The 20,169-nt window shown below is 52.9% G+C and overlaps 1 protein-coding gene across 1 annotated transcript; it reads left to right on the forward strand.

Annotated features, from left to right (window-relative positions):
• Positions 1–562: 562 nt before the first annotated feature.
• Amn (amnion associated transmembrane protein) lies at positions 563–7,847 on the forward strand. The gene is made up of 12 exons (XM_051154462.1): positions 563–624; positions 1,195–1,313; positions 1,393–1,437; positions 5,822–5,909; positions 6,022–6,239; positions 6,352–6,489; positions 6,593–6,701; positions 6,784–6,866; positions 6,972–7,119; positions 7,189–7,363; positions 7,450–7,543; positions 7,614–7,847. The coding sequence occupies exons 1-12, from the start codon at positions 582–584 to the stop codon at positions 7,716–7,718; spliced, it is 1,365 nt and encodes a 454-aa protein (XP_051010419.1). The 5' UTR covers positions 563–581; the 3' UTR covers positions 7,719–7,847.
• Positions 7,848–20,169: the final 12,322 nt, after the last annotated feature.

Below are 20,169 nucleotides of genomic sequence, written 5' to 3' on the forward strand. Positions count from 1 at the left end.
ATTTAATATCCAACACCAGGAGCTACGGTCTACCGTGTACTCACGTCAGCCCTCCTCATGCCACCCCCGTCTGGTGCCGTTTTTCTCACTGACTGTTCCCCATCCATCGTCCACCCTGCGCAGCCCACTCTGCCAGTCTCCTACAACTCGCCTTCATGTCTAGTCAGGCGTGTCTCGCCCTGCCCTACCCACCTGTTCACTTTCAGGACACCACACACCTGTGCTTTGACATCTGTTCCCTTCCCTTCTCCAGCACACACAATCCCTGCAGACCACAAACTCAGGCCTGGAGAAGATGGGGGGACGGGTTGGCCACCTCCACACCATGTCCCAGGGAAAGTCAGGCCAGGCCAACACCCTCTTACTGGGCACCCAGGGCCCTGGGTCCTAAAGGGCAGATGCTAAGGTCGTCGCCTCTGAGAAGATTCATCCAAGGGGCCACAGGAGACAGCTGGGCGGGTCCCTAGGTAAATGTGTAACATCTGGGCGCCCCCTGCCCCTCAGCCCCGCCCTGTCACGTGGGCCCCTAGGAGCAAAGTCCGTACCTGCCACCTGAGAGCCTCAGTGGCAGCGGCGGCGAGATGAGCACTCTGGGCCAAGTCCTGCTGTGGCTGCAGCTCTGCGGTAGGCCGCGCGTCATCCCGGGTCTGAACCCTGAGGCTGAGGCTTCTCCAGCCCACAAGGGTTCCTATCTCAGGAGAGGGTGGGGTGTGGAGGCTGCGTTTGCAGCCTGCCTCAATTTCGCCGTCCTCTGGCGTGGGCTGGTGAGGCCCCCAATGCCCAGGAGGTGGAGAAGCCACGTCTTGTTCCCGTGGGCTCCTAGCCCCTCGTGGCTCCTTTGCGCACCGCTGTGACAGGGCCCGAGCTCCCGGCTCCGGGTAGCCCTCTCTGCGCCCAGTGCGCTTCCCACTAGAGCTCTTTCCTGCCGCTAATTCCTCTCCGAGCCCTGCGGACCCCATCCCGGGAAGTCAGCGTCAGGTGAACAGGAGACAACGTCCCGTGGGAGGGCGAGGACATATTTGCTCGGGCTCTGCAGATTGGCTAAGAGTGCACCAGAGAGGGCCGCAGTTGGGTCCTCACCGGGTCTGACCTGAGGCGCTGACAGATCAGCACCGGGTCAGGATCACCTCGGGGACCTGTGTCGCGCTTCTCTGGAGGGTAACCTTCCCCGACACTCAGCCTTCTTTTCTCCAGCACTGACTCGGGCAACCTACAAACTTTGGGTCCCCGACACCTACTTCGATACTGCCTCCAACTGGAGCCAGAACCGGACCCCATGTGCGGGAGATGCGGTCCAATTCCCGGCGGACAAGGTGCCTAGGTGGAGGTTGGGGACAAGGCGGAGGGTGGAGAGTATGCCAGTCCGGCGCCTGACGCCACCTCTTGTTACAGATGGTATCGGTCATGGTCAGAGACAGTCACGCCATCTCGGACATGGTAAGGCTCGGAGCTGTGGCCACAGGGGCCATGGCTGGCCCAGGGTCGCCGAAAGCCCCTTCCCAGGCCTCTATGTGGCCCAAGGGAGCCTCTGGATGGAGAGGCTCTCTGGGGAGGGACATAAGAGAGCACATGGGGACCGCCCAGCCCAGCTCAGCTGCGCCCTCTTCCCTCCCCCGGCTCCCCCCCCCCCCCCCCCCCCCCGCAGCCTGCCGTGCAGGGTGGGCTCCGGGAAGTCCGCCTGCCCCACCCTGTCCTTGAGGAGGCCACGTTAGCAACCTGCATGCAAAGCTGGCGGCCCACCTAGCCCGGCCCAGCCGGGAGGGTAGGAAGCAAGAAGTTAAACAGCTTCTGCCTCGCCTTCGCACAAGCTAAGGCTTCAGTGCGACCTCCCCTGACCCTGTGCTCAGGCCCTGTCGTTGGAGCAAGAATGAGGGTTTTGTTTGTCTTTGTTCTTGTTAAGAGGTGTTTTTTGTTTGGTTTTATTTTTGCTTTTCCTGTGTATGTGTGTCTGCATAATATACGTGTGTACCACATGTGTGCAGTGCGCAAAAGAGGGCAACCTGTCCCTTGGAGGTGGAGTTACAGACGTTTGTGAGCTACCTTATGGGTGCTGGGATTCAAACCCAGGTCCTCGGTATGAACCGCCAGTGGCCTTAACTGCTGAACCATCAACACCACCAACCAAAACACGCCAAACGAAACCAAAAGGACACTATTTCATGACAATTCAAATATAAAAGCCCCATTTCCTTGACCAAGTTTTTTTGGTGTTTTGTTTGGTTTTTGCTCTGTCGTCTTTTGGTTTTTCAAGATAAGGTTTCTCTGTGTGCAATCCTGGAACTAGTTTTTGTACACCAGGCTGGCCTGGATCTCAGAGATCTGCCTGTCACCACACTGGGCAAGAAATCATATTTTCTATGGGTCATGGTCTCAAGTAGCCTAGGCTGGCCCTGAACTCATTCTATTGTTGAGGCTGACCTGGAACTTTTTTTCCCACATCGCCTCCAAGATGCTGGGATTACAGATGTGAGCTGCTAGCCAAGGTTTGATAGCCAGGTTTTACCCGAGCCCATCCTTCATTGAGTGAGCCCTGGGGCTCACAGGTGTGGCAGACCCAGAGGACAGTCCCCAGCCTCAGGGACAGTGATGTGTGTGTGTGTGTGTGTGTGTGTGTGTGTGTGTGTGTGTGTGTGTGAGAGAGAGAGAGAGAGAGAGAGAGACCTTCAAAGGCAGAGACTCCTGCCTGGTCTCTATTACCACAAAATCTTAAAGATTGCCATTTAGCGGGCAGCTCAGGGCTACCTCTCTCTTTTCCTTGCACCTTTCCTCTTCAGCATTCCTGCTCAGGGTGTGAACTGCCCAGGGATGTCCATTGCTGAACAAGGGCACGGGTCACTTTGAGGGGTCAGAGGGTTACCCTATTTCTTGGAGTCCCCTCCAGCTCCCAGTGATTTTCTTCTGCCTCATCTTGGACCTCACCAGTTCCTCACACATTTCTCCTGAATGGAGAGGTCTTCCCTGGGATGTTCCCACTTCCTACCCCCTTGTATTTCTGTCTTTGTGGGTAGGAGAGTGCCCTGCCCTCCCCCTGTGCTGCTCTTTGTGGCTCTGAGTGTTGCAGAGAATATTTGCATTTCAGCGGGCTCTCCATTCTAGAGCATGGCCTGTGTCTTCCAATATTTCCATCAGCTTCATTCTTCTACGGTTTTTGTTTGTTTTTTTTTTCCGAGACAGAGAGTCTCTCTGTGTTAGCCTTGGCTGTCCTGGGCTAGCTTTGTAGACCAGGCTGGCCTTGAACTCACAGCAATCCACCTGCCTCTGCCTCCCGAGTGCTGGGGTTAAAGGCATGTGCCACCCCCCCACCCCCCACCCCCCACCCCCGCTCTTCTATGGTTTTACGTTGTTCTCTGCAGAGCCAGGCATGGTTCGAGCATGCCTTTGATCCCGGCACTCAGGCAGAGACAGGCTGAGCTCTTTAAGTCCAAGGTCAGTCTGGTCTACATGGTTTATCACACACACACACACACACACACACACACACACACACACACACTTTTTTTTTTTTACTTTTTGAGACAGGGTTTCTCTGTGTAGCCTTGGCTGTCCTAGACTCACTTTGTAGACCAGGCTGTTCTCACAGGGATCCGCCTGCTTCTGCCTCCCGAGTGCTGGTCTTGACCCTCCTAGCAAACCTCTATCTTCAGAAACAACCACATCACGGTTCATAGCCATTTATTCACAATATAACCGAAATTACAGTTATGAAGTAGCGATAAAAATAATTTTATGGCTGAGGGTCACCACAACGCGTGGAACTGTGTTAAAGGGTCACCGCATTAGGAGGATTGAGAACCACTGGGCCAGCCAGGGATCACAGTGATCCTGTCTCAACAACAACAAACAATCTGTACATAATACTGATTGACTCATGAGTACTTTATAGAGTCGGTGTCAGTCGTGAATGATGCCCTTAAAAATTATACTATGTAGTTCCATTGATAGTTATCATAAGAAAAAATGGCAGCCATTCCTCTTGTTTTTAGGCCTACTTCCTTCTTTTTCTTTTCTTACTGGCCATGCTCACTACTCCTATGGAAGTAGGAGCCCTTGTCATGTTGTAAAGCGTGTCACATTTCTGTACTGGCTGCCATGTTGGTCCTATGTTTGGAGGGAATAAGCTTTAGAAAGTTGTAGAAATTTTATTGCTAAAGACAACAAATTTTTCAAAATTGAGTATGTTGTTGAAATTGTCAGTGTTATTTCCTAATGAATTGAGACTGGAGTTCCACATGTTTAAAGCTTGCAAAATAGAATTCCGGTCCTCCAGGCAACACGATGTTCATGCAGCGCCTCTAGAAGCCAGAAGAGGGCGACAGAGAACAGACGGTTGTGAGCCACCGTGTGGAAATGGAACCTGCACCCTCTGCTAGCGCAGTGTCAACCACTCGGCCATCTATCTCTCTAGCTGTCTATTGTCCCATTATGTTTTGCTTCCTTTCTGTTCTTCCTTTCTGAAGCTAGAATATTCTGTCTTTGATTTTAAACATACTGTACACGTGTGGAGCTGAAGTTTCCCAACTTCAGGTCTAAGAAGCTCCCCGCCCGCCCCTCCTCGCCCCCGCCCCGCCCTCCTTTTCTTGTTTCTGCCTCGGCCTCCGCCTCCCTCATGTATGAATTTGGTACTGAGATGCCCACCCTGCTCCTGGACTTCTTTGCCGTCTTCTGTGGAGCCTGGACTTGGACAGCTATCATCGAACACCCAGATAGATCAGTCCTGGTGTTTTTCTCACCCACTAACGATTGTTGTCTAACTATCGTGGTTTTCCACATTCTCGTCCTGTTTCCTCTTCAGTTCTGATCTTTTATTGGGATGCTAGGGACAGAACCCAGGGTCACACAAAAACGCTAGGCAGGTGCTCCAGCCCTGAGCTCAACGCCAGCCCGCCCCGTTCTTTATGGAAAATGCACTCCATTCACATGGCTGGGTGTATAGCACTATGCTCACAACGTATCGCATCTGTCCCCAGCTGGCCCTGCCTGAGGGTGGATCCCTGGCTTTCACAGTGCTTCACCCTTGGCATGGGTGTGGCTGGCCTGTGACATCATCTCCCATGGCTAGTGCGAGCCTTTGGGCAGGTCTGAAACTTTGGAAGGCCAAGTGGGGACAAGTGCCTGGGCTGTGGGTGATGCCCTGCAGGGAGCAGCTCCCACATGCTCCTGTCCCCTCAAGCTCTGGGAAAAAGATGGAGGGGACCAGGAAATGGCGTTAGGGACCATCCTTTCCCATGCCTATAGCATAGTCCTATCTTAGAATTGGATTTGGGCAGTGAGAAGGCTCCCATAGCAGAACCATGCTACTAGCTACAGTCACTCTTAGGTTCCTTGCCTTCTACGACACCCCTGGTCCTGAGACTGAAGACCCTTCCCCAGTGGCATAGGAGCATTTTAAAGTTTGGCTTCTACGACCTGGGAGACCTTGTCATATCTTTTCCAGAGTGATGGGTGCTGGCAAGTGTCACCTCCCTTCCCAAGTGTTCCATGGGTTCCCAGGGTCTCAGCTGTGTACTGCTCCTCAGCACCAGACTCTGCCACCTAGGCCTACGTGACCATCTAGTCTTGGCTCCAGCTCGGGGGCGGGGGCGGGGGGGTCCTTTATCCCGGGCACTTATTGTGCCCTTATGTAGAACGCCCTTCCCTTTTCTTTCCCTGGGGAGACCAGCTCTTCCTGTTAGCCTCAGGCAAGCTAAGGCTCTGGGGGACCCTGGCTTCACCTAGATCCCCGCCAAGGTCCCAGCTTGGGTTCTCCCTGGTGCCCCGGAGGTGTTAGTGGGTCACAGTGTGTGCCTGGACCACGAGCCACCTCAGCCTGCCCCTTCCGCAGCTCCTGCCGCTGGACGGGGAGATCGTTCTGGCTTCGGGAGCCTCATTCAGTGCTGCAGGAGCTGGCTCGGACCCGGCTTGTAACTCTGGTGAGAAAGATGGGCATGCCTTGCAGCGTGGTTTGTAGAAGGTGGGCGCGGGAATGGGGCACCCGGCAGTGCAGGTTCAGTGCGCGGCGTGGGTTGGTGCGTTCCTCCATAGGTGCCCCGTTGCTCTTCCGCAATCCCGACCGCTTCTCCTGGTTTGATCCACACTTGTGGAGTTCCGCGACCCAGGCACGCGGCCTCTTCTCCGTGGACGCCGAGCGCGTACCCTGCAGCTACGACGACGTCCTCTTCCCGCGCGACGCGTCTTTCCGCGTGGCGCTCGGTCCGGGCCCCAACCCGGTGCACGTCCGCAGCCTCTCGGCCGTGGGCCAGGTGAGCAGGTGGACTCCGGTCCCATCCCCTATGCGCGTCCCCGTGGCGTCTTGCAGCTGCGTGCCTCTCGCCGCCCCGCTCACCTGGCCTCTGCTGATGCCACCACCCACAGACGTTCACGCGGGATGAGGACCTGACTGCTTTCCTGGCGTCCCGCGAGGGCCGCCTGCGCTTCCATGGGTCCGGCACGCTGAGAGTGGGCTCCCAGGCCTGCACCGACACGTCGGGCTGCGTTTGCGGCAACGCCGAGGTGAGTGCGCTGTAACTCGGACAACGCGAGGTCCTCCCCGGCCGCGGTGGGGAGCGTGGCTGCCGCCGTGCTTTCCTGCACTCACCTCCGTGTCTCCACCCAGACGCTGCCCTGGGTCTGCGCGTCTCTGCTGCAGCCGCTGGGCGGCCACTGCCCTCCGGCCACCTGCCGCGACCCCCTACTGCCTCAAGGACAGTGCTGCGACCTCTGCGGTGAGCGCTCTGTCCGCCCTCTAACGCGCTCCCCGCGGCCTCCTCTCTCTTGCTGGGACGTTGACCTGTCCTCCCGTCACAGGAGCCATCGTGTCGTTAATCCACGAACCCACATTTGACCTGGAGCGGTACCGAACGCGGCTGCTGGACCTCTTCCTGAAGCAGGTAAAGAGGCTACCAGGCGAGTGTCAGCTGTTGGCAGCTTAACCCCGACTCAACTGTCCCCATCGGCCAGAAGGCAGAGGCCAAGCCAATCCTCTCCCTCCCCAGCCCCAGTACCAGGGGCTGCAGGTGGCTGTGTCCAAGGTGCTGCGCGAGGCTCACACCGAGATCCAGGTGGTGCTCGTGGAGACCGGGCACCAGACCGGCGCAGCGGGGCGCCTGGGCCAAGAGCTCCTTCAGGACGCGGTGGCACAAGGTAACCCCGCGCCCTCCTGCCCCTCGGCCGAGCCTGCTGACCCTGCCCGCTGAGCCTGTCTCTTTGCAGGGAGCGTGCTCGGCATCCAGTCGGCGACACTGCGGCACTCCGGCAAGCCGACGGAGGACTCCGCGCTGGATCAGGACGGGTTCCGTGCAGGACTGGCGGGCGGCGTGGCGGCCATGGTGCTGCTGGCACTGCTGGGGGCGGCGCTGCTGCTGCTGTACCGCAGCGGGAGGCTCAGGTACCAAGTGTGGCCCCTCCTGAGGGCCGGCTCCCAGAGGCTGCCCAGGCGGCCCCAGGGGTTCACATGCACCCGCATCCCCGCAGATGGAGAAGGCATGGCGAGACTGAGCCCTCAGCGCCTGGGGTGCCGCTGGGTTTCCGAAATCCGATTTTCGACGTGATAGTCTTCAAGCAGCAGGTGAGATGGAAGGAGAAGCCGTGTGGGTGGTCCGTAGCTCTGTGAGCCCCCTGACACTGTGACCCCACAGCCCGAAGTGAAGCCGCCCGACTCTCCGCAGAAGGTGGAAATCGACACCAACTTCAGCTACTTCGTTAACCCACTCTTTGCCGGGGAAGCAGAGGCAGAGGCCTGACCTGCGGGGAGAGTACTAGGCCTCCAACCTGTGGACTAGTCGTGTCATCTGAGACCATGACTTCTCTCCTGGTGTCAAGGACCATGCCTACCTTGCCCAATAATTGTTGTGGTTTTACTTTGCTTGTTTGTTCAGTTGGGTTTTTGTTTTGGTTTTGGTTTTTTGCTGTTGATGTTTTTTACTTGCTAGCCTGATGGATGGACTGGACGTGTTTGGTTCCACTTGCTACCTCACTCTACTTGTGTTAGTGGGGATCTGAACTCAGGTCCTCAGACCCATGCAGCCAACGCTCTTACCACTCAGCCATGGTGTTTGGTTTTGAGATGGGAGTCTCAAGGTATACTCTAGGAAGACATTAAACTTCTGGGCTCAAGTATCTCCCTGTCTTAGCCTCCAGGATTAGTTGGGCTTTAGGTATGATTCCCTGAACCCAGCAATTTCAAATGGCCAATGGCCGTTGATGCTGGGATGGGCGTTTCCCAGTTGTTGGCCGGTTAGCTTGTGTCTCATGTCGGGGGAAGCAATTGGTGGCCTTTAAATTCTTTCTGCTAGCTTCAGTCACACTGGACTAGAGCCCCGGCCCCTGTCAGTGCTCTTGCCGCTTTGTGCTGTTGTCTCTGGCTATGGGCTGAGGAGCAGGGGTTTGCTCTTTGCGGCCACATGGTGGACAGGAAGCTGTCCTTTGGTTCATCTCAGGCTGCCCAGCTTACACTTACAGAGTGTTAGGAAAGGTCCATGCTAGTTCTTAGTAATTTTGTGTGTGTGTGTGGTTGGGGGGGGGGGTGGATCAGCACTGGCCAGACATGCTAGCAGGCCAGAGGTGGAGACAGGAAGATGGAGAGTTTGAGGACAGCCTGGGCTGCAGTGCAATTAACAAAAACAAATACACTGAACTAGGCCAGGGAGGGCTAAGGAGATGGCTCTGTGGGTAAAACACTTACTTGCCCTGCAAGCCGGGGGAACAGTTTGATTCCCAGATGTCACGGAAGAAAGCCAGGCATGGGGCACAAGTGTGAATCTCAGTGCTGGGAAGGCAGATGCCAATCTAGTCTATGTGACCGCCAAAGGAAGGTCTTCTGCCCCACATGCCTGCATGCGCACGTGTTCCTCTATACACTTGAACATGTATACATGTGTGTACACTCTCCTTAAAAAAAAAAAAAAAGAAAGATTGGCGATGCATGCAAGGATTATAGAATGGATTCTAGTCTAGAGGGAGAAAAACAAAACACCTTAAAAACCACAACCAGAGCTGGGCATGGTGGCGCATGCCTTTAAGCCCAGCACTCAGGAGGGAGAGGCAGGTGGATCTCTGAGTTTGAGGATAGCCTGGTCTACAGAGTGAGTTCTAGGATAGCCAGGACTACACAGAGAAACCCTGTCTGAATAAACAAAATGAATTTAGTTTTGTCAAATTTGACTTGATTATGTAAATGCAGCAAAAAAAGGAGAGAAACACAATTTGCCACAGAAGCCATGCCGCGGGTCTCTCCAGCTCTAGCAACAGCAGGTCTCAGGGACATGACATTATCTACTCACTAAAGCAAGGGCTCCGGGAACCAGGGATTTGTCATTGCTTTAAGCATCCTGCCACACAGCGGGCGTCTGTGAAATCGCATGTGGAGCAGTATTTTCATAAAAAGGAAGACCCTGTTCATTTTAGTCAGGGGAGTAAAGATGGCGGCATCCTCCCTGCTCACAAAGTCGCTCTTCTCCCCTGCTCCCAGCTCCACAGAGCTCAGGCCTTTCCCTGCACACAAAGCACCCAGAGCACAGCGTCGAGCTCTGCCTCCCACACTCAGAAAAGCAAAGTTTTATAATTTAGAGGGGAAAATTTCAGTAACGAACGATGAAACCTGGCACTGAGGTACAGAGTTGTAAACCCAGGCTAAGGCAGGAGGATTGCCAGTTTGAGGCAAGCATGGGCTACGCAGTATGAACGTGTCTCATACATGACGGGGCTAGAGACACGGTCAGCAGCTAAGGTAACTTGCTGCTTTTGCAGAGGACCAGGGTTGGGTTCCCGGCATCCACATGGCAGCTCACAACCACCTGTAACTCCAGTTCCAAGGGATCCAATGCCTTCTCTGGCCTCCGAGGGCACCATTGGTGCAAATCCAGACAAGCAGGCTTGCACACAAATAAATCTTAAACTATTACAACAACAGAAAACCAGTGTTTTATATAAATGGAACAAGGCTTCATCGGTGGTCTGTCTGGTTTTATGAGCTTCCTTAGCTGTGTGGACGCAGCATCTCTGAGCTCTGAATTGCATGTGCACACGTGGAGGCCAGAGGTGGACTTTGGGTGTCTTCTATTACTCTTGTTACACTGAAAATCTATCGGTTCCGCTTATGGCAGCTAAATAAAAGACACAGGGATTGAAGCATACTTTAAAGCTGCTAACACAACGCTGGGCAAAATCTAAACTAATACAAATCTCCTAAACTATGGTAAACAAACTAACTACTCTAAACTGATATATAATACATATACCCCAAGCATTTGCTACTATGATGCTCCACAGGCCATTGGTCCCTTCGTCTTCCTCCCCAAGTCAACTGTCCCTCTCCTCAATAGCCAAACTTGCTCTTCCTCTCCCAGCAAGCCCCCCTACCACTTCCTGTCCTTCTGCCCAGCTGATTGGCTAAACAGCGCTTTATTGAGGGTTGACACATCCACTCAGCATTCCTCCACATACTCTTCTATTACTCTCCAATTTATTTTTACTTTTCTGTGACAAGGTCCCTCACTGAGTCTGGGGCTCCCTGACTGGGCTAGCCTGGCTGGCAGCAAGCCTCACTGATCTGGCTTTGCCTCCCAGTGCCTGGCATGAGACACCACACCTATGGCTTTTCTTTCTTTCTTGTTTGTTTTTCTGTTTTTCAAGACGGGGTTTCTCTGTGTAGGCCTGGCTGTCCTGAACTTAATTTGTAGACCAAGCTGGCCTTGAATTCACAGAAATCCACCTGCCTCTGCCTCCCAGTTTTGTTTTGTTTTTTAAGACTTTGTTTTTATTGTTTGTGTGTTTGTGCATGTATGAGTGTCTGGAACATGTGTACAGGTGACTATGGAGGTCAAAGAGGACAAGGCTGGATTTGTTGAAGCTGGAGTTATAAGCAGTCATGTGGGTACTGGGACCCAAACACACGTGCTGTAAGAATAAGAGGTCTTAGCTGTGGGCCAACTCTCCTGCTGCCCCTTCTGCAATGTAGCTTTTTATGTGGGTCCTGCAGGGCTAACCTGGGCTCCCATCAGGCTTCAGCGGCAAATCTAGTCTTTTTGTTATTGTTGCTGTTGTTTTGTTCATTTGTTTGTTTGCTTGGTTTTTCCAGACATAATGCCCGGCATTAAAGATCTATTTATTTATTCTACCTATGAGTACTCTATCTGCATGTACACCTGCAGGCCAGAAGAGGGCATCAGATCACATCATAGATGGTTGTGAGCCACCATGCGGTTGCTGGGAATTGAACTCAGGACCTCTGCAAGAGCAGACGGAGCTCTTAACCTCTGAGCTATCTCTCCAGCCTCAAAGGGGAGGTTCTAAAAACAGAAAGAAAAAAAAAAAAAAAAAAAAAAAAAAAAAGCCAGGCATGGTGGTGCACGCCTATAATTCCAGCACTCAAGAGGCAGAGGCAGGCGGATCTCTGTGAGTTCAAGGCCAGCCTGGTCTACAAAGTGAGTCCAAGACAGCCAGGGCTACACAGAGAAACCCTGTCTTGGGGGGGAAAATCCCTGGCTGGAAGGCTTCACAGAATGGGGCAACCTGGGAACTGAAGTCAGTCCCTGGGCAAAGGTACCTGCAGAAGTGGGTTGTGTAGCCTTGTGGGAGGCACACTGCACACGCACATGCCTCTCCCTTCCCGATTCTTTTTTCTTTGTTTAGTTTTTATTTTTTTGTTTTTTCAAGACAGGGTTTCTCTGTGTAGCCTTGGCTGCCCTGGATTCCCTTTGCAGACCAGAGGCTAGTGTTTTGAAAACTGGTTCACGCTTGAGCATTTTCAGACCAGAGTGGCCGGCTTATGGCCATCGCTTTCTTGGTCATTCACTAATGTCAAGCCTACCTTGTGCAGCTCAGGGGTGAGGGGTGGGGGGTGGAGGGTGAGGGGTTGGGGGTGGGAGGTAAGGGGTGAGGTGTGAGGGGGATGGGAGGTGAGGGGTGGGGGGTGGAGGGTGGGGGTGAGGGGTGAGGGATGGGGTGGGGGATGGGAGGTGAGGGGTGGAGGGTGAGGGGTTGGGGGTGGGAGGTGAGGGGTGAGGGGTGAGGGGTGGGGGATGGGAGGTGAGGGGTGGAGGGTGGGGGTGAGGGGTGAGGGATGGGGTGGGGGATGGGAGGTGAGGGGTGGGGGGTGGGAGGTAAGGGGGAAGGGGTCGGGGGTGGGGCTGGAGTAGGAGTGGGGGTCACCCTGCCCAGCCCAGCTGGCTGCTCCCTGCATCCCTGATGCCCTCTCTTTTAGCCTCCAACTCTGAAGAGCCTCTGTCTTAAGCAGCCTACTATGGTCCTACTTAAGCCCGTCTAGGGCTCACTGGAAGACTGCTTGCTCTGTGCTCCCCTCCTGGGGAGGTTGTGGTTGATTTGGCCAAGAAATGGGAGGGGACTGTGTGAACCTTTTGTGGGTAAGACTGTGTGACTGTTGTTGCTGAGAGCACATTGCTTTCTGCCCCAGTGAGGCCTGGGGCTGCTGGGCTGCTGGGCTGCAGCTGGTGTCAAACGCTGACTTCATGGCTACACTGTGCCCATCTCTGTGTGTGTGTCTGCCTGTCTGTCTGTCTGAACAGGACCAATAGGAGGAAGAGGAGGACCCAGGGGCCATATAAAATACCCACCTGAATGGATGAATCTGTTACTTTCCCTCAGCCTTGTCCTTCCTGTCTTTCCTGGATGTTTTTTGTTTTGTTTTGTTTTGGTTTTGGTTTTGTCCCAACCAGGCATGAACTCAAAGATCCTCGCAATGGCATCTAGCACCCATGTTAGATTTTTCAGGGCACTTATCCTGGATTTGAGGAGCAATTGTACAGCAGTCCGTGGGTCCTGGAGAGGGACTAGGAGGTGACCATGATTGTCAGGCATTGTGAGGGGCCCCTGAGTGAGCCCCCTTCATCGAGACTGGCATGGTGAGAGCTTGCACTGGGAGAAGGGACAGCGGGCTCAGGCTCTGAGGGGGTGAGGTGTTTCTTATTTGCTGGCAGGAAGGATCCTTTCAAGGTTCCCTTCAAGGACCAGGGTGGAGACCTGAGAACAGCGCAAAGTCCCCTGTGGAGGAAGGGGAGGGCACGGAGATGCTCCACTGGATACACCTGGGCAAGGTGTGCAGGGACCCATCATTGCTTCCTCGCCCCAGCTGCTTGTGGGCCCCAGCCTGTGACTGGCTAAGGGCAGGCACCTGGGTGGGCTGCCTGGGGGAAGGAAAATCCACCGAGCTTCCCTGCCATTTGTTGAGCTGATCTGGAATGCGGGCAAACCTGACCTCTTGAAGTTTTCAGGTAGAGAGGGAAAAAGAGATCCCAGGCTTGTTTTGACTGTGAGGTGGGACATGGCCCAAATTCCAGGCTGCTCTGCGTGGGCTAGGAGTAAGGTTCTTCAAAGCAAAGCTTTGCTGGGTGCTGGCACAGCTCACAGCCTTTGACTACGTGTCTGGAACTACACAGCTGCTGGAAACTTGTCCCTTTTCCCCTTCGGAGCTCTCCTGAGGTAAGAACTCTGAGGCAGGGGTGGGGTGGCAGGAACAGCTAGACTGTCTGGGGATCACTGTTGTGACCTTGCAAAAGGCCCTTCCATGGTGGCACACACAGAGAAACCCTGTCTTGAAAAACAAAAAACAAACAAAGAAACAAACAAGAAAACAAGAAAAAGAAAAAGGGAGGGTGTTAAAGGAACGCTTACTCCATAAGTTTTTGTGAATGGTGCTTTATTCGTTAGGTCACAGAGTCACATAGGGCGGATCTTACAAGCAGGCTCCCCTTCTCCCCCCCCCCCTTTCTTTTTCTTCCCAAGACAGGGTTTCTCTATGTAGCCTTGGCTGTCCTGGACTCACTTTGTAGACCAGGCTGGCCTTGAACTCACAGCAATCTGCCTGCCTCTGCCTCCCTAGTGCTGGGATTAAAGGCGTGCGCCACCATGATCGGCTCTTTCTTTAATTAAAAAAAAAAAATACTTTTTTGAGATAATTGTATCCTTTCACCCCTTCCTGTCTTCCCTCAAACGCCCTCCCATGTAGCCCCACCCTTTTATAGCTTCTTTTTAATTACTGGTGAATGTATGTTTGGGTGTGTGTGTGTGTGTGTGTGTGTGTGTGTGTGTGTGTGTGTGTGTGTTTTCAGGGCTGACCATTTGGTGCTGGGCAATCCATCGGTGAGCTTCTTTCTTGGAAGACTATTTCTCCTACACTCAGCATCGCTCAGCTGTCTGTAGTGCCCTGTCTAGGCTTGAGCTCCCCAACACCCCCCACCCACATCAGCACGTCTGTTGGTGAAGCCCATTACAGAAAACCACAACTCCTGTACCCAAGGACCACTGGGAAAGAGCAAGAGCAGCAGAAGATTCTAAGAGCCAAAGGTGCTGACAGTTTGCTGTCTTTGTGTCCCCTAGAAATGTCATAAGCTGCAGGCACAAAGACTCCCCAACATGGCTGCCTAACCCTGACCTAAACAAGGACAGCTCCGCCTCCATTCATGGTAGACACTGAGGAAAGGAGGACACAGGCCTCTAAAGAGGAAGGCAAGATCCGGATGTTCCAGTGCACCTTTGTCCATAAGTGGACAGTTGTTAGCAAAGGTGAAGGCGCTCTGCTCCCTCTGAGCTCACATCACTGACATGAAATGTCTAGGGTCCTGGGCCCTAGTCCCTGGGGGGAAGGACAAGAGGGTGATGCAGGCCCAAGAAAGACTTAAGGAAGGAACCAGGGATCGGCTGGGAGGGACCGAGGCACCGGGCAGGCGCAAACAAAGCCACTGCTTAGTTCAGTTCCTCCTCGGGACAACAACGGAGGCTGACTGCTGAAGCCACCCACCACGTGGACTAGGGTTGGTGGGTAGGAAGGAGCAACCCTGACCCAGTCTCCTGTCTTTGTTTGTTTGAGGGTCTCTCTGTGCAGCCCGCGTTGTCCTTGACTCACTTTGTATACCAGGCTGGCCTCAGACTCACAGTGATCTGCCTGCCCCTGCTGGGGCTACAGGCATGTACCATCACTCCTGGATAGTCTCTTTCAACCTTCACCTGGCTGCAGATGGTCCCAAGATTCCTCCAAAGTCACCACTCAGCTGGCTTCCCAAACTCAGGACAGTTTTTTTTTTTTTTTTAAAGATTTATTTATTATGTGTATATAGTGCTTTGCCTGCATGTAAGCCTGCAGGCCAGAAGAGGGCAGTCGATCACATTATAGACGGTCGTGAGCCACCATGTGGTTGCTGGGAATTGAACTCAGGACCTTTGGAAGAGCAGCCAGTGCTCTTAACCTCTGAGCCATCTCTCCAGCCCCTCAGGGCAGAATCACACACACATCCCTACACCTATTTAGATACATACATATATACACACAATTAGGCACATACACAGGCATTCATTCCTACACACTAGTACACCTTTACCTAACTAGATACACACACACACCCTACACCTTGACTTTTTTCTTTTGTTGATGTTTCCAAATCCCTCGCAGGCCATGGGAGGATTCTGACTCACCTGTGTTCAGAGCCTGGGTTCTGCTTAGCAGAGCAGAAAGAAAACCCAGCACTACAGAGACTTTCATGTCATCTTTCATTTGCAGGGACCGACTGTGGGCAGAGGCTTTCAAGGGTAGCCATGGGTGGTCTCAGGTTAGACACCCGCAAAGACAGGTATCTCTGTCAGTTTGACCTTCCTTGATCAGGGCGCTCACTGCCACGCACCCATGAACATAATGTTTAAAGACTCTCAAAGGAAAGAAAAATGTCTTGTTTCTTGCCAGTTCCCGTTCCCAGTGTGTGGCCAAGCGATGGATGAAGAGACTGGCTGGACAGGTCTGTACTGATTATGAGGGTAGGTGCTTTGGGTCCAGCGAGTTCTCACTGGACTTGAAAACTTCTGGGATCAGTTTTATAGAGAAACAAACAGGCCTTTTGGGTAAATTATGTGCTGTTTAGTCTCCCTGAGAAGCTGGCTCTGGAGATGGATCTGGCCCTCCCAAATGTCCTCCAAAGCCAGGCTGGGCCCTGACTCTGTGACAGCAAGAAGGGACAGCGGAAGAGCCAAAGAGTACAGGCACCATGGGTGTTATTTATCTCACTCAAAAAAAAAAAAAAAAAGAGAGGAAAAAGCTCTCCAGATGGCAACGGCAGCAGCTACTTGTACGTGGTTCTCATGCTGAAAACCAAAGGCAAGGTTCCTGCGTCGCCCTGCCCACGCTGTATCAGATGGTCCTGTGTCTTCTGTAGGGCACCTGGGACCTTACCACGCCCCACAGTTTAACATGCACATGCGTATAGTCTGGATTGGATTTTGTTTCATTAAGGTGGGGTTAGAAGGCACTGTCTTCCAAGACAGACAACTGCCACAGCGTCTGCTGTGATCAGCTTGGTGGGCTCGCTGACTGCTAATGCTATTACAGCTCATGCAAAGTAGCTGAGCGTCATCCAGAGTGAGAAACATGCTGGCTAGTTTTATGTGAACTTGACAAGCTGGAGTCATTTAAAAGGAAGGAACCACAATTGAGGGAACACCTCCCTAAGATCTGGCTGTAGGCAAGCCTGGAGGGCATTTTCTTCATCAGTGACTGATGGGGGTGGACCAGCCCATTGTGGGTGGGGCCTGAGCTGATGGTCCTTGATTCTGTAAGAAACAGGCCCAGCAAGCCAGTAACCAGCAACCCTCCATGGCCTCTGGTTCAGCTCCTGCTTCCGGGATCCTATTCTGACTTCCTCCCTGAGGAACTTGCTTTTGGTCATGGCTACAACAGTATCCTAAGACAGAAAGAGATGAGGTAAGCAGGTTACAAAGTCGAGCAAGTTGCCTAAGGTTTGTAAAAGATCTAAAAAGTCCAACGTGTTGATGTTAATCCTCTACTTAAATCAATGGAGTTATTGGTCTATTCTTAATAACAATTATAAGGACTGGCTTAAAGAACAAAATGTACATCTAATTCAAGTCTATTTAAGAGTTTGATTTTTTCCTAGGCTTTATTTATTATTTATTTATTTATTAAAGGTGTGTGACACACACCTTTAATCCCAGCACTTGGGAGGGGGAGGCAGGTGGATCACTGTGAGTTCGAGGCTAGCCTGGTCTACAGAGTGAGAGCAGGACAGCCAAGGCTACACAGAGAAACCCTGTCTCAAAAAACCAAAAATAAAAGTATCGGTGTAACTGACCTTCTGGGTGCCCAATAACCACACCTGGAGTCCTATGCCCTTGTGATCAGAGGAATCAAAAGGAGAAGAGTTAACCCTTTCCCTCCAAGGTCAGGGTCCTCCAGAGGGCTTTGGGGGGAGACTAAAGGGAATCACCTGTTCTCTTGTTCAGGGAGGCTGTGGAGACCCCATCTGGAGAGCTCTCACTAGTGCCCAACATAGAAACAGGAAGTTCAGTGCAGAGGTGATTTCTTGATTTCCTCTACACTTCAAGAGACACCACAGCAGATGGAGCAAGGGCCAAAAGCAAGGCTGGGGAAGCCAGGGTTCCTCTCAAAAGTAAGTGAACCCTAAGGACCAGGTGAAGATGGAACAAGCCAGGAGATTAGAGCAGATGGCTGAGTTAGTCTGGGGCCAAGCAGAGCAGTCCCGGGCTGAGAGAAGCTAGATTAAATAAACCAGCTGGGAGGAGCTTGAGCCAGAACAGCTGAGTTGACCAGCCAGCCCACAGCTCTGTAAGAACGAAAGGGTGAGCTTATTAAGCAGTAAGTCTCAGAGGCTGAAAACATTCTAGGCCTAGGTTAGATTGCATGGAGACTAGAAACTTCCAGGGCTAGGAATAGATTAGCAGGAGGAGGCAGTAAACCTCCCAGACAATTGAGCCAGAAGAATAATATTACTTTTACATACCCAGCAGGAGCAGGAAAAGTGTAACCAAAGACTAGCATGGTTGTTGGTTTTGTCTCTCCCTCTCCCCTCCCCCCACAGGGTCTCACTATGTAGCCCTGGCTGGTCCAGAACTAGCTATATAGCCTTGAACTCGAAGATTCCCATGTCTGCTTCCTGGGTGTGTTTAACAGTCGAAGATCACGTTCCTTAGACATATCCTTAAATCCATATCAGATACCCCCCCCCCCCTTTGGACAGGGTTTCTCTGTGTATCTGTGGCTGTCCTGGACTCATTTTGTAGCCCAGGCTGGTCTTGAACTCACAGCGATCTGCCGCCTCTGCCTCTGAAGTGCTGGGATCAAAGGCGTGCGCCACCATGCCTAGCTTTATCAGACATTTTTTAGACAACTATTTCTCACTAACTAGCTTCTTTTTTCATTTTTTAAAAGATTTGTTCATTATTATGTATACAGTATTCTGCCTGCATGTACACCTGCACACCGGAAGAGGGCACCGGATCTCATTATAGATGGTTATGAGCCACCATGTGGTTGCTGGGAATTGAACTCAGGACCTCTGGATGAGCCATCTCTCCAGCACCCACTAGCTTCTTGATGAGAAAAATGCTGCCCAGATATGGCACATCATGCGTTTGGCTTGATTCAACACTCTAGAGCCTTACTGCAGCCAAGGCCTAACGGGAGGAAAACCAAATGATGGTTAGATTTTTTTTTTTCTAAAAGCCATCTGGGAGGGACCTCACTGATCCTAGCCACTCCATCAGTGATGAGACTTCCTGCTTCTCATTCTCAAGTCCAGCCTCAGGGACCAGAGCTTCCATTCTCACGGTCTAACCGAGGTTCTAACTGGTCACTGGCCTGTCCCACCCACAAGGATTTAGACAGTCCACCTGCGGTTTGAACTGGAATGGACCTTACAGACTCCTGTGTAGAAATGCTTGGCCCAAAGGATGTGGCACTCTTAGGCAGTGTGGTTTGTTGGAGCAAGTGTGGCACTGTGGGGGCGGGCTGTGAGGTCTCATGTGCTCAAGCTAGGCCTACTGCAGCCCAGTCTCCTGCTGCTGCCTGAGGAGCAGCTCCCTCTGCAGCACCGTGTCTGCCTGCACGCTGCCGTGCTTCCTGTCATGGTAACTATAAGCTGGCCCCAATGAAATGTTTTCCTTTGTAAGGGTTGCCATGGTCATGCTATCTCTTTACAGCAATAGAAACCCTAAGACACCACTTTTAGCTGGACTGCCTTGGCTCAGGACCTAACAGAAGAAAATGTCTTACGTCAACACAGTTAGGGATGATGCTGGAAAGGTTCCACCCGAGCTCTGCATGGACCCAGTGGGTCATCTCAGGATGCAGCTCTGTGGGACCACAGCCCGCTGAAGTGGCCCAGGAGACCCCTCTTTCTTGGACCGGCACTCCCTAGACTAACCCCTCTCAGCAAGCAGCAGCTGGAGTGGTCCTCGCCCTTCCTTGGCAGCAGCTGGTGTTGACAGAGGGCTAGCAGGAGTCAGGCAGACAGGAAGGGAAGGGGGCTCCCTGAGGTGACAGCGTGTTGCCCGAAGGCACTGTGAGAACAGCAAGGTATGGGGGTGGTATCTAAGCAGGACCAGCATTGAGCAGAGGACAACACCCAAGCCAGAGCCTAGTTAGCTTATCTCCCAGCTTCTAGGGCCTGTCCTCCTCAGGTGGCCTGAGGCAGGGGCCCACGGCCGACAATGCCAGCAGTGCCACACAAGTTGGGGACGACAGGGTTTGTCTGGTTTATGCTTCCACAGCACTGTTTAATCACTGAAGGAAATCAGGACAGGAACTCAAACAGGGCAGGACTGGCCTCTGCCATCGTGAGGCTGCCACCTTTGACTTTCTGTGCTTTGGTTGTCTGTTCTCCTGAATGTTTCCCACCCACTGTAGATCTTTGGAGACCAGGTTTCTTTTTTTTTCTTTTGGTTTTTCGAGATAGGGTCTCTCTGTGTAGCCTTGGCTGTCCTAGACTCACTTTGTAGACCAGGCTGGCCTCGAACTCACAGCGATCCACCTGCCTCTGCCTCTGCCTCCCAAATGCTGGGATTAAAGGCGTGCGCCACCACCGCCCAGTGAGACCAGGTTTCTTTGTGAAGCCTTTGTTGTCCTGGAACTCACTCTGTAGACCCGGGTGCCCTAACTCGGAGGTCTTTGCCTCCTGAGTGCTGGGATTAAAGGACACGGCACCTCCGCAGGGCTACAGATGGTTAATTCTTGGTCTAATGTTTTGTCAGGGAGTGAGCTCAGAGCCCCTGCCTGCCTTAAATAGGTGCCAACTGGCCTTACTGTCCTCAATCCTAGGCCTTATTGGAGCCCTCAGTGAGTGGCAGACACCCTCAGTCCTCAGGAAAGCTGGCCCATGGGGCAGGTCCTGCTGGCCAGACCTCGGTGTGTCTGTGCACTGCTCTGCCGGGCTCAGG

The sequence above is a fragment of the Acomys russatus genome, chromosome 1, assembly GCF_903995435.1.
Source record: "Acomys russatus chromosome 1, mAcoRus1.1, whole genome shotgun sequence".
NCBI lineage: Eukaryota > Metazoa > Chordata > Mammalia > Rodentia > Muridae > Acomys > Acomys russatus.